The sequence below is a fragment of the Montipora foliosa genome, chromosome 8 (assembly GCF_036669935.1).
Source record: "Montipora foliosa isolate CH-2021 chromosome 8, ASM3666993v2, whole genome shotgun sequence".
In the NCBI taxonomy this organism is placed as follows: Eukaryota; Metazoa; Cnidaria; class Anthozoa; order Scleractinia; family Acroporidae; genus Montipora; species Montipora foliosa.
In genome coordinates, this window is record NC_090876.1 from 28,625,522 (window position 1) to 28,639,616 (window position 14,095).

Consider the following 14,095-nt stretch of genomic DNA (forward strand, 5'->3'; position numbering starts at 1 on the left):
AAAAGAGGTCAAAGATGCAGGTGAATGGGCACTTAGAGAGATTGCACGGAGTTTGTATCACAAGAAAAACCCTGAAGGAAGACTCTCTCCACGTGCACTTAGTGACTGTATAAAACTTATAGAGGAAGCAGCTGTGGAGAGCAGTGAAATAAATGTCATTTTACAGTTACTACAACAACGTCTTAGAGGTATTTATGAACCATTCCGTACAGTGTAGAACCCACAAGAAGAAGGGTCTTACCTTAGGAGACTGCCGGATTCAATTATTGAACACTTAAAAGAAAAGAATAATAATATTACAACATTAAATAATTTATGTCATTGATTAGGAATGATAGGAGTCATCATACAGTAAGTTCCCAAGTGTTGTGGCAGAAGAATTGTGGAATATTGGTTTTATTAAACCTGAAAATTGAATGCAGCCTTACTTGTGCTTATATGTTGAAAGTCTTATTTCTTGAAAAAAAAAAAAAAAGCTCAAATCAGATAAAAACAATACCAGGGCAAGGTAAGTTCATTTCCAGTCAATTTGCAAAATAGACCTTTTTTGCTTGTACATTTTGTTTTCCCAATACAGTTCATGTCATAGTACTCGGGAGGTTTGGTCCTTTCTTTTTTCTTTTGTATGTTAATCCAGCCACCGCAGTTTACGGGGATAACCCCGGATCAAAATTGGATTGATGATGATGATGATGATACAGACATACTCATGCTTACATGCACTATTTTTAATGAGCAAAACAATGACTAATCCTCCTGAGTATTATCACTTGATTTGTATTGGGAAAACAAAATGTACAAGTGAAAAAGTCTATTTGGGCTAGTTTTGTGCAAAACTGAAAATTGGCCGAACATTGTCACTTACTAGGTTTTTGCTTCCAGCCCTACATTATTGTAATGTATCCTGAATCTCCAATTTTTTATGGTTTTGACAATGATAAACACATCTATGCAAATAAAGAAAGTTTGAATGATGTTTGTGCCATATATTGTTGTTGTTCACAGTAGTTAATAGGAATTGGCCATTTCCAAATTCACTTTAAATTAGCATGTTTCCGATTTTCCATATGACATCCTGGCGCTTACCTTAACGGTGAAGTGAATCAAAGCCATAATTGGTGGTAATCATGGTTCTTTAATGGAGCCACAAACATCCTTGAAGATCATTGGTAAGAATACTGAATATACGCAAAATAATCACAAAGATCTTGACAAGATCCTCAAGGATAGATTAGGATCTTTGAAGATCTTTGGTAAGATTATTGAAGATCCTTACAGATCTTTGGTAAGATTAATAAAGATCTACAAAGATCTCGAGATCTTAACAAGATCCTCAAAGGATCTTTTAAAATCCTTGAAGATCCTTAAAGATCCTCAAGGATCTTTGGCAAGATTCTTGAGGATCCTCAAGGATCTTGGCAAGATCCTTGAGGATCTTTAAGGATCTTGGCAAAGATCCTTGAGGATCTTTGCAAGGAATTTTGAGGATCTTTTCTAAGATCTTTATTAGGATCCTTGAAGATCTTCATGAAGATCTTTCAAGATCCTTAAAGATCCTTTGAAGATTTTCACCAGGGGACTTAAAGAGCATTGAAGTGGGTTCCCCAAATGCTGAGATTAGACTCTCCTGCTGAGAGTCCTGCGGTGTGGTTTTTGTATCTCGTTTGAAGTCGTTCTCTGTGAGTCCGATGTATGTTTCGGTTGTGTTGTTGTCTTTACATGTAACGGTGGCTCGGTAGATTTCCTTGGGCCATCCGCAGTTTGAGATGAAACTACGGAGACCTTGTATAAAGGCATCAGTCTCTAACGAACTCACGCCTTCTGTATCAGTGCTATATGAACGGCGCGACTTGTAAAGCAGGTAAAAAGACATCCATAGACCTTATCTGTACGTCGTCCACGCTTCACATAGAATGGTCCAAAGAAATCTACTCTTGTGTAGGTAAACGGTGGTTCGTATGGGGTGAGGCGTTCTTCCGGCAGGTCGCCATCAGCTGTTTCATGGGCAGTTCGTTTCGTTTACGACAATCGATACATTTTTGCAGAACATGGTGCATGAGCGATCTAGCTTGAATAATCCAGAAATGTTGACGCATGGCGGAAAGTACGTGCTCACAACCGGTGTGACCCCGGAAGTAGCATTGGATGAGCAGCCTCGAATGCAATAGTTACGTGACGGGTTCTTCCTCCCACGCGCAAGGTTTCTTCCATGAGCACAGTAAGAAGATTGGCGAGCGTGCTTTGGACGTCCCTTGCTCAAGGAATCAATCTCTTCAGAAAACGCTTGGCGCTGTACCAACTGCACAATTTTCTTGGAGGAGCTGCGCATCTCTGACAGGGATTTTCTTCCTTTCTCCGTGCCTTTTGTTCTGGATATGGTTAATAATTAAAGCGCAATAACCGGGCGACAAGAGTTAACAAGCGTGGCCAGGATGAACAACGCCGTAGAAGTTGATCCAATGATGATCCGCGGTCAATCATCATGACAGTACTTTGGACTTGAACCTCTTTGTCGTCTTCTGGGATGTTGCTGATCCTTTTAGTCGGCCATTGGTCTTCAGGCTCCAGGAGGAATCTCGGGCCAGAGAGCCAGCGGCATTTTGACTTTAGAGCATGTAGGTCTACTCCTCTGGAAGCATTGTCTGCCAGGTTAAGGGAGGTTGGCACATGTCGCCATTGTTGAGGAGTGGAGGCTTCGCGGATGTCATTCACTCGATTTGCAACAAATGGCTTGAATCGCTTCTTCTCGTTTGTAATGTACTGCAAGGTCGTCGAGGAGTCTGACCAGAATGTAACACCATGAAGGGCTGTGTCGAGTTCTTCACATAGAAGTAGGTGCAGACGCGTAGCAACCACAGCCGCTTGTAACTCAAGGCGCGGAATAGACCATTGTCTCAGCGGGGAGTTGCGGGTCTTTCCCATAACGAAGGCGCAATGAATCTTTCCTGTATCATCAACAAGCCTTAAGTAACCTACTGCAGCATAAACATGGTTCGACGCGTCCGAAAAATAGTGCATTTGGACGTCTGTAATTACCCGCAGAGAAAAGGACTTGAAGAATCTTAATATTTTCGTCTTCTCGAAAACAGGTGAGAACGGGTGAATGTTATTGACTTGTTGAAGTCAATAACATGATTAAAAGCATTGTACTAAAGGCTGGACTTTTAATCATGTTATTGACTTCAAGCACTCTAAAATCATTGACAAAGCGAACAACCGGAGTAGAAAGACATTGGAGTCATGGCACACGGCAAAAACCGTTGGGGCGGACAATAATTCGTGCCCGCTCCCAAGACAATATCACATTCTCTTAAAGAAACACTAATTTTCTTAGAATTTTTAACATTTTTCTACCACTTGCTTTTATCTTTTAATTTATGCGAATTGTTCGTTATATTTAAATTTCTTTCGTTTTTATTCTTTACTCGTTTTCATCCTTTGAAGACAGCAGTTCAGTCTGTCGAAAGCTCATAGTCTTTTCAAACTTTTTACCAGAGAACGCTTACACTTATTTCTTAGAATTGATACAGTGAAAGCAAATCCGTTTTTTGTAAACTAGCTCTCCTCTTTCCTCAATGGGATTAGACTTGAACACTTCGGGTAGACTTTCATATACCGGACCAAAATGGCGGGAGACAAAAGAACCATTGTTATTCTGATTAGGCCTTGTTGATTAGGTATTGTTATGTTAGCTTTGTTCTTTTGTTTTATGGACGTTAATTATTCAGGTCCAGTATATGAAAGATAAGCCAACACTTCACAGCGATAGAGTGGATGACACTCTGTACACAAGAGGCAGTTGCTGGGTAGGGCGTCTTTAATTGTTTTCAAATTTACTGTCCTCCTTAATGCTGCTTGTGGTAAGAGTAGTTAGGTGACGGCTTGTCACGACCTTCATTCCGCCTGAGGGGATGATTAACGGATGATTAGCCAAATCATCTCGATCATTCAGAAATTCAACAACGTCTTTGAATGTAGGCATAACTTTTTCAAATGTTCCCGAAACTTGTCTTGAAGCCATTTGGGCAACCTTAAAACCACTTTCTCGAGACTGTCCGTGTTCATTTCATACATAACTTGGGCTATGTTAGCATAGAGTTGGAGGCCCTCCTTATCTCGAGAGGCAATAGCTGGTCCTTTAGTCAAGGTGTCTATACACACTCTAACAATTTTGAATGGTTGACCAAAGCGATTTTGCAGGACTTCCAATGGCTTTGCTAAGCTTCCCGGTACGGCCTCGTATCTCTGTACAGCTCTAAGAGCAGGGCCCTCGAGGAACTGCATCAGGCGAGCCATCTTGGTCTGTTCGTCTAAAGCTTTCGATTCTATCATCTGGTGGAACCTCTGTCTGAATAGTGGATATCTCTCGGGGGAGCCATTAAACTTGAGCACCTGTAGTAGGCTGGGGCAGACCATGGTTAGCACTCATTTTCTCCATTGTGGCAGTAATGGTCGCAAGAAAACGTTCACTCATTGGCTGAAGCGAGGGTGGAACGTGACGTGGGTTTTCAACGAGTGGAGATGGAGTTTGGGCACCAACACTAGCATTGCAGAACACGGTGCTGTAATTAGTTGAGCCAACGGAACCCAAAGCTTGTGTGGCGTGGGTATATACTGGACCAGGAGTGTAGAGGTGTGCTGGAAAGGTCTTAGCTTTTAGGCTTGGCTAAATCTATATATTAAGGATGGTACTTGTGGTTTCACTGTCCATAATGTCCATTTAAATGGTATTTACGATGAAATGGCGAGAGCCAAGCATAAACGATTACTAGACAACTTTTTAAAACCAGCAATTGTATTTAACGCAAAGGTTGGTAAATGGTTTGACTATTGTAAAGCGTTCGATTTTATTGATCATAGTGTTCTGATTAACAAACTATGTAGGTTAGATATTCCCCGTAGTGTTGTAAATTGGATTATAGATTTCCTTTCAACCGATTCCAACGGATTAAGTTAGTAAAGGGCTGTTACACCGAATGGGGACCAGTCCCCTCCGGGATACCGCAGGGCACCAAATTGGTTATTCATTCCATTTATCAACGATCTAGATATTATTTCACCATATCTATGGAAATTTGTCGATGATAATACAGTCTCAGAGATAGTTCCGAAGGGAGATGCTAGCAACGCTCAGGATTTGACCAAACAAATATTAATCGAGTGATTTCTCGAAAATAGGGTTGTTCTTAACCCTGATAAGTGCAAAGAAATCAGAATTTCGTTTACTCATAAACCTGAGCAATTTGATGCCATAAACATCGATGGCAAAGAACTTGAAGTGGTCGAGAGTGCGAAGTTATTAGGGTTAACAATAAGTGACAACCTGACCTGGAACGCCCATGTGAACGAGGTCGTCAAGAAAGCTAGCAAAAAATTATATTGTCTAGTCCAGCTTCAAAGAGCTCATTTACCCCCTTCAGAGTTAGTTCTGTTCTACAAATCGTGCCTTCGATCTTCTGTAGACAACGCTGTGCCAGTTTTCTACAATGCTTTGCCGCAGTACTTAAAGAATGAGCTCGTGCGTATCGAAAAAAGGGCGCTTTCGATAATCTTGCCCAGCTTGAACCACAACAGTGCTTGCATGTTTTTTGGGCGGCCTATAGCTGAGCACCACAGTCTGTTATGCAGTAGACTGTTTGACGAAGTTGTTTCGAATCCTTATCATAAACTAAACAGCTTACTACCACCACTGAACAACGTCAAGTACAACCTCAGAAATTATCGTCCTTTTGCCCTGCCTCGTGTAAAAACAAACAGAGCAAATAGCTCGTTTGTTTACGCAATGACCCGCCAATAATTCCAGAATTTTTTTTATAGATTTCTCAAAAGATCGATTGCTATTTTAAAATTGTTTTTGGAATTAAATTATTATTGATACTTTTATATAATATGCTTGTGAACTTTTAAACTTGTAAACTTCTATTGCAAATTTGCTTAATTCAGCCCTTGGACTGCAATGTGATTTTGAAATAAACCATTCCATTTCATTCGATTCCGATGAAGATTTTGTTCAATGGGGAAATAGAACATGAAGGTACCTTAACCGGTGGATGGCTGTAGGTGAAGCAACTGGTGACCCAGAAAAGATTTTGGAACCGTTCAGGATCGAGCGCCTTCTTGATGCGACGAGCTCGGAGCTAAGAGCCTCTGTTAAAAGAACAAAAGCCTAAAACCGCAGAGAAACTTTCTAATCTTGTAAACCTGCAGGTCTAGTCCCGAAGAGGCCCTCTTGTGGAAGGAAGGTTTGCTAGCTATAGTAAGAGTAAGGGTTTGAGTCATCAAAAACCGCAACCTTCAAAAGAGGAAACGCCCATTAAGGAACTTGAGTCAAGCTGTACGTTATGCCATCCACCTTCGCGATGTTAAGAAGAATGAATAGGATGCGTCTAAGCCAGTTGCTCGTCATTTTAATCTGCCTAACCACTCCAAAAAACACATGGCTATCTGCGGCCTTTCCCTACATCTAGGTACGACAGAAAGCCGCAAGAACCTGGAACAAAAATTCATCTTCCAAATCGGCACCCTTAATCCTCACGGCATTAACGAACGCTTTTCATTTAACTAATGTATTCCTATTTTTCACGTTGCCATGCTACCACCGATAGCGTAGCTCCTAATTTACTATAAATACTACACATAACCCATAATTCCTCCATTCGCTTTGATGAAGGGCTAACGCTCGAAGCATCAGCTTTTAGAATCTCTGTACGGTGGTCAATTTACATTATAAACTCCATTGATAAAACCAAATTTTTGATTTATTATCATTGCTGACTACAAAAAGGCTTTTGATTTAACTGATCATAGTATACTATTGAGAAAGCTTGAGGCATATGGTGTAGTATCTAAGGAACTTCTACTCTTAAAGGACTACCCAAAGTATAGAAGGCAATCGGTTGTTATTGATGGAGTAGTGGCATCGTCGTCTCGAAGAGGCGATAGTTGGTGCTGGGGATTTGGGCAGGATCTTGTATGACTGTGTAGCCCGATCCAGGAGTGGCAGTCTCTGTTGCAGGTGGCGCAGACGTGCCTCGTGGAATCGCGCGCACAGGCTTACAACTTCGGGCTAGTTCCATTGCAGAAGCTGCCGGAAGGAAGCGCTGAGCACCTGCCATCCGCCTTAGTTTTGCCCTGGGCAATTAGCAAAATTATTGAAAAATGCCCTCTGTCTCAGCCAATCAGCATTTAGTAATATTGCCCTCTACGTTTTTAAGGGATATAATTCCGAATGAGCGAGTTTGAGTGGAACATTGAAATGAGGCATAACTGTTGAAAGATGCTGGTGAGACTGTGATTAGGCTGGACTGTGAATGAAGTAATCGGGCTATTCGAAGTCCTACGGAATGGTCTTGCTTTGGACAAGACGACCAATAACCTACACTTTGAGTCTTCAATGAATTAAATGCCATTGTAAGCAACATGGACTTGGTGGAGAAGCATCGTCAAACGCCGATCAAGAAACATCTAAAACGTCTCAGTCTCTTCAGCAATTCTTGGTCTGAATGTTCCATTTCCCCTTTTAAGTATGTTCTCCGGTATCACCAATCCAAGAACCCAAGGCTGATGGGGAATAATACATTCAATTTATTTAAATGATTCTTTTAGTATAATCTAAAACGGACCACCCAAGGTTTCTCATCTCGTTTGAATTTATTCCTTCATTTGACACGGCAAATGCCAAAGAAATACCTTACAAGTGTTGAATTCTACTAAAAAAAAAGCAAAAAAGCGGGGTTTTGGTCGCGTAGCCTCTTATCTTTTCTGTAAGCGATTGCAATAAAAAACAAGTTCTCAAAAAGTGAGCGGGTCGTCTAACGGGTTCTAAGCCGACTTTCATATGTAAATAATAGGGAGCTTAAGATCTACGACGACGACGACGACGTCGACGAAAACGCCACAAAACAATGATATCATTGGTTAAAAGAGCATAAATAATCGTGCTCCACGTGCGGCACGAATTTTAGCTCATATTTTTGCGGTTCTCTGCGTGACGACGACGTGAAATCACTAAGGGGGTGTTTACATGATACCGGTACGAGTTTCATTCTGGTACGAGTTGTCAATTTCATACCGCGTTTACATGGACGACACAAATATTGACACAGGGATGACGCATGAGCCAAAAGAATAATGGCGTCCAATGAAGTACTGCTATTAGAAATACAACGCATGCGTCAATAGTCCCAGTCCACCACAACTTGACGACTCGTACCGGAATGGGAGTCAATGTAGCGTTTACATGATACCGGTATAACTTTTCATACGGTTATGAGAATTTCGATCCGGTACAACTACCGGGATGAACTCATACCGGTATGAGTTGTACTGGTATGAGATTTTTCACCGGTATCACGTAAAGAAATACAGAGCGATAAGTAAGAACCGGGATGAACTCGTACCAGAATGAAACTCGTACCGGTATCATGTAAACACCCCCTAAATTTTAGGTTTTGACGACAACGTGAGCATGCAACAGAGAATCTTTCATTCTCTATTTTCAGTCTGAAACCGCTCGTACCAATTTATTTTTAGGATACTTTTACTGGACTTTTACTAGAGCAAAGTTCTATTTTGAGGTGACGTTTTCTTCGACGTCGCCGTCGTAGATCTTAAGGTCCCTAATGACCTTCCGCGTCCAGGTAATTTTATATAATCCGTTTGGGTAATTTGCAAGGGCGTACCTGCCTGTAAGCCAACCAAGCACTGCTTTACAAGTTTTTTTTTCATTTCGGCAAAACGTTTTATCGGTCCGTGGGTAATCGCATTGAGAAACTTTTTACGGTTATAAAAAACTAAACTGGTGAGCAGCACTCTGCGAACTGTATCTGTAAAACTTAATCTCCGACAAGTTTCGTCTACCTAACGTAGACGTCTTCAGGGAGTTTTACAATAATACATTAAACGCCTGTATTCAAGCCATATCTGAAGGCAAAGATGACGGCCACAAAACCGTGGCCCCAAAACATTGTTTCTCACGCCTTGCCCTAATATTTTACAGTTGCGCTTGTTCCCTTTTGATCAAACGTTAATGTTTGTGGCAGTCATTTTGGAGAATAAACAAGTTTTAGAGAGACAGTTTGCAGAGTGAAACTTTCACTTGGCAACTATACGTACCAACCTTCCCTATGAATACTGTTTAATTTTAATTTCATCTCAAAACGGAATAACGATGTTTATTGTTACGTGGTAAACGTCTAAAAAAAACAATACAGTACATAATTCACTATGTTTTCGAAATCAACCCAATCAATTGTATGCTCTTCATCTTTAACTTTCCCTTTATCGATGAGAAGTCTCACGAAAACGTTCGAAGAAATGACTTGGCCTCTCTTTCACCGATCTGTGGATTAACTGAAAGCAGAGAAGAGATGTGTGGCGTCAGTCAAAACAAGATAGGGGTCTCCTCATTGTCGACCCCAGAGCTCTTTTGCGCATGACTGCCAGAAGCAGCGTAAGCACTGGGGTCGAGAATGGGGTCTCCTATGTGCTAGATGTCAAAATTCGGCGTGTACATAAGTGCAGTGCAGTTGTGCGGCGTGCATTTGCACATACGTGCAGTGAATGGCCAAAGATAAACAGAGAGCTGTGCGTATTCAGTACCCAAGCTATTGAAAAGCAACTCTGTATGATACATCACTCGAGATAAGATGAGTGGATGTGGATGCGTTGAAAGATGGTTGGATTTTTAAGAGTGAATTCCACATTAAATTTCAAGCGAAAAACCAATATCACACGAATCGCGAAGCGATGAGCGCGATAACAGTTTTTCATGTGAAATTTAACGTCGAATTCACGAGTAAGGTGGTGAATTTCCCTTGAATCGCATAGCTTTTTGAAAATGTCCTCGGTCGGATGTTGCAGCATTCAGTGGGCGCTAAAAGAAGCCATTTCAAGTGATTGAACTGTTACCTGTCAATAGCCAGCAAATAGGAATCAAGCCGAATACACAAAAGTTTATTTGTGTTTTACAAATCTTCGTTTTCTGGACCTTTACAGAAGCTCTAATTTATATTTTCTTCTTGAAAATCATCAAACTGAATGCACCGGGAGCTTCTAATATCGGGTAAACTGTATTTATCCAGCACAATTCATGAACTCGCGAAAACTGTTCGACAGCGCCTGAAAGAAGGACAACGTTCACCCAAACAAACGATGCCAACTCAACAAATACTTTGGTAAGTTGTTGTTCGCCTCCAAATATTAAACAGTTACTCGAACTGGACTTTAATTTAAAATACAACGTCCATTGCTAACGTGAAATTTTGGGAAGCAAAACAAGAAAAATTCAAAAACGGAGTAAAGAGTGTTTTTTTTTTCAACACAGAGATTCTGAATTGCTGTTGCTACCGTTGGGATTAACGTTCAACTGAAAATTAATGGAAATATTTACTGACCTCTAGTTCATCTTCTGTATGCTCTACAACTGAAACCTGCTTTTCCTCGGTCGCAGAAGAACTTTTGTCTTTTTCTCCTCCTTCAGCCATTTTTACTTTGGCGAGAGACTGCTGCCGATTTCTCCGATTCTCGTGCTCGTAAGGGTAAGCGGTTTCTCAGAAAATCTCAACAAGTAAGTCATACTTTGAATTAAAGCAAGGAAAATCTTCTGCTTCGTCTCTTCGGTCAGGTTTTTGCTTTGTAAATGGAGAAAATGTTTTTGAAAACATAATGATTTCTAATTTCTGAATCACGTCAGCAATATCCCTTCAAGCACAAGTGCAATTCCACGCTAAATACCCTATCTTCGGTAGCCAATCAGACCGCGAGTTTACCTTTACCTATGCGATTCTAGCGGTAATCATGGATTAGTAAAGTGAAGTTCCATGTCTAGTAAACTGATTGCCCAGAGTTTGTTTGTTTCCTACAAAACACATCACTGCGCAGCTTTCTGATGTTCTGATAAGAAGCTTTAGTCATATTTGCAAGTGATACTTCAAATGAATCAACACAACTTCACTTGGCCAGGCCAAACTTCGAACTTCACATGAGACGAACTAAATAATAGTTTGGGTCGATCCAAATTAATTTGGATCGACCTAAATTAAAAAGGTTGGGTCAAACGCCCAACTTAACTTCGAACCAAATGCAAAAGCGAATCTCTCAGTTAGCGGGATTCCAGCAAAATGGCGCAAATGAATACAAGAAAGAAGTAATTACATTCTTTGCAGTTCTACAAAACTACGTTCCATACTGCAGCAAATACTGATATTCTAACAAATTCGGTGGAATGCTCATTTCTCAGTGACAACCCCGCTATTCCTCGCACGGAAAAAAAAAATTCAACTAATGTTCGTTGGATTTTTGCAAATCATGAGGCGCGCACATGTACCTCATGAACGCATTTCAAAAATTAACGAAAACACACAACATAGGTCTTCGCCGTCATTTATCGGCGTTGAATTCAACCTAGCTCCCTAACTCGCGATGTTTATAATAGATTGCCACAAAAAAACACACTCTGCCAACCCATGCTCTGTTATAAATATTTTGATATCGAAGCTAAAATATACATTATCATACAAATTTATAATTTATGAATTAAGTTCGACTCATGAAAAGTCCGACGTTTGTCCCAGACTCGATCTTTACACGTTCTATCCGTCTGAGGTGGACGGATAGAACGTGTGCATGGGTCGATCCAAATACAGTTCGTCGAACTTAATTGAGTCAAACGTCGATTTTATCATGAACTTATTAAATTGGTTCTATTTAGTTGGTCTTATGTAAAGTTCGACGTTTGGCCTGGGCCTTACCTTTGGGAAAACAGCAAAGAAAACGGCGGAGCAACCAACACGCACAACTGCAAAGCACGTGGAAATACGGGGAATTTTTACCGCTTTCATTTGAGTATGCGGGCATTACGATACGAACCCGTTGTCGAGGCATGACAGATTCACAATCACATCAGACCGAGGTGATGTGTGCCCGTCGGCCAGCCAGTCTAAGACGGCGTTCAAACCCTGAAATCGCATAGCATTGCCATCGATACTCGATTAAGATGCGTCCTCCTTCGTCGAAACGCGATTAGTAAGAAGGTTTTTATTATCAGGGCCGGTTCCAAAGTAGCTATGAAGCTATTTCTTACATGAAAAAAGAAAAGAGAAGTGGTGCTCATCATTAACCATTTACCTTTTTTAAAAATCAAGCTCTTTCTAGTACCACTGGAGAATCGTATATTCTCGTTTGACTTTTCCTGAGACTCGTGGAAGTTTTCGTCTCCCTCTTGAATCTTTTCAGTCATATCATAGTAATTCTCTTGAAATTTCTCATGCACCCTGTGTTGAGTTTCATGGTGCTCCTCGTGTACTCGCTTCACGTCCTCAATGTGATTTTGGATGCTCTGGCCATAATGATCGTAGAACTCGTGAAAATACTCGTAAGGTGCGAGTCCAAACTGAGGTGCAGTACGAGCAATGACCAAAACAGCGCAAATAATGGAAGACGGAAGGAGAATCCACGGAATCATCACACAAATCACAATGTTACACGCATGTTATCTGCAAAAAAATAATTAGTGTTGGAAATTTATCAAAACGTTTTTGCGGGCTTTCATCAATGACCACGCAGTTGTATATTCTTGCAGCAACTAGTCACTTCCTTCCTTTCGTTAGTAACACAATGATTCGCACAATCACTCAAACAACTTGGAAGCCGGAATGGAAAGGGCAGGGCTTCAAGGACATCAACAGTGTGGCTCCTTCCTCTAAAACACTTAGCATTCACTATTTTTTCCTTGAGTTTATCATTTTACAATGATTTAGCAATACATTTGATTTACACCGTCTTGTGATAAGGAAGGCTAACCTTAAGAGTACAGTAAACGGTAAAAATTCTGGGAGTGTACTTCACATATGACGTTTCCCTATTAGGCAGAAGCTAAAATTTGAGGAAATCATTCAATCAATCAAAGAGAACTTAAAATTGTGGAATGCAGAAATCTTACTATTATAGGCAGAACCCAAAGCGTTAAAACCTTTTAGTTCCAATGATTATGCATCGTGCGGGCTGGGATCAAACAACGAGGTGGCTGTCTATCACTCGAGGATATATCTAAAACGGTTATTTGGAATAACAGGTTTATTTGTATTCATGACAAGTCTTTCTACGATCAAAAACTGATTACCAAAGGTATAATTAGAATTAGTGATTTAATTTCGGTAGGAAATCGTTTTATTACTACAGGTAATTTGATTTGGGCTTTTCTCCTCTTGAAGTTTTTGAAATTACGGCTATAATTGATGCGATTCCTTGCAAATAGCGTGAGACTCTTAAGACAATTAGTTATGTGGATAAATCAAACTTTGTCCTCCAAAATGAATTCCAATTAAAATTGCTTGGTGTTCGAATTCCAATAAGTACAGCTATCTCTAACGTCTTGAGTGTTAACAACTTACACCAACAGCCCAGCAAAGATACACAGGTTTGTTTGGTGAATATTCCATAGAGTGGAAAGAAATTTACAACTTGCCGTTTAGGGTTGCTCTGGATACTAAGTCAAGAGAATTTCAATATCAAATATAGTATATTTAACAATCATTCCATGAGCGCGCGTTGGATATGAGATGATAGATAGCCAACGAGGCGCGTAGCGCCGAGTTGGCTATAATCATCTCATATCCAACAAGCGCGAGTGGAATAATTGTTTTATTAAAAACGCCCCCAAAATATAGAAAACGAGACTACAATAAAAATAAAAAGGCCCAAAAAATCACGCATATGCTTGCCGTGTTTGTAGATCATGGTATAATGGCTCATAGCCCATGATGGCATAGCCAATCAAAACTCTCGAATTGCATTATCCAATGATCCAGTTTTTAATAAAGATATTTAGCAACAAACACCCTATTAAATAAAATGGGTAAGATGGATTCCTCAATGTGCTCTTTTTGTGGAACTGTCGACGAATCTCTCGAGCATTTGTTTGTATTATGCTCCGTTATTACAACGTTTTGGAGTGATTTAATTCGTTGGTGTAGAAGTTTAAATGTCAAAATTGAAGCACTTGGCCTTTTAGATATATTGTCTGGCCTGTGGAGACGGAAGGAGGATTATTTGTTGAAGGATCAGGTTATCATCATTGCAAAACAATATTTATTTA

At 40.4% G+C, this 14,095-nt stretch overlaps 3 protein-coding genes across 3 annotated transcripts in view; 1 reads left to right on the forward strand and 2 right to left on the reverse strand.

Annotated features, from left to right (window-relative positions):
- LOC138012767 (BTB and MATH domain-containing protein 36-like) overlaps positions 1 to 974 on the forward strand; it is a 4,955-nt gene extending 3,981 nt beyond the window's left edge. The window contains exon 2 of the mRNA XM_068859656.1: positions 1 to 974. This exon is cut by the window's left edge and continues 574 nt beyond it. Within this exon, the coding sequence (XP_068715757.1) occupies positions 1 to 217 (217 nt within the window). The 3' untranslated portion in view covers positions 218 to 974.
- Positions 975 to 2,379: 1,405 nt separating this feature from the next.
- Positions 2,380 to 3,018, reverse strand: LOC137968531 (uncharacterized). Its single transcript, XM_068815084.1, has one exon. It carries the CDS (start codon positions 3,016 to 3,018, stop codon positions 2,380 to 2,382), a length of 639 nt encoding a protein of 212 aa, XP_068671185.1.
- A 930-nt stretch (positions 3,019 to 3,948) lies between these two features.
- On the reverse strand, positions 3,949 to 4,416 carry LOC137968532 (uncharacterized). The gene has a single exon (XM_068815085.1). The coding sequence runs from the start codon at positions 4,414 to 4,416 to the stop codon at positions 3,949 to 3,951; it is 468 nt and encodes a 155-aa protein (XP_068671186.1).
- Between the last annotated feature and the right edge of the window lie 9,679 nt (positions 4,417 to 14,095).

Excerpts from the sequence above, each read along its gene's own strand:
- LOC137968531 (XM_068815084.1), bottom strand. The coding sequence starts at position 3,018 with ATGCACTATTTTTCGGACGCGTCGAACCATGTTTATGCTGCAGTAGGT.
- LOC137968532 (XM_068815085.1), bottom strand. The coding sequence starts at position 4,416 with ATGGTCTGCCCCAGCCTACTACAGGTGCTCAAGTTTAATGGCTCCCCC.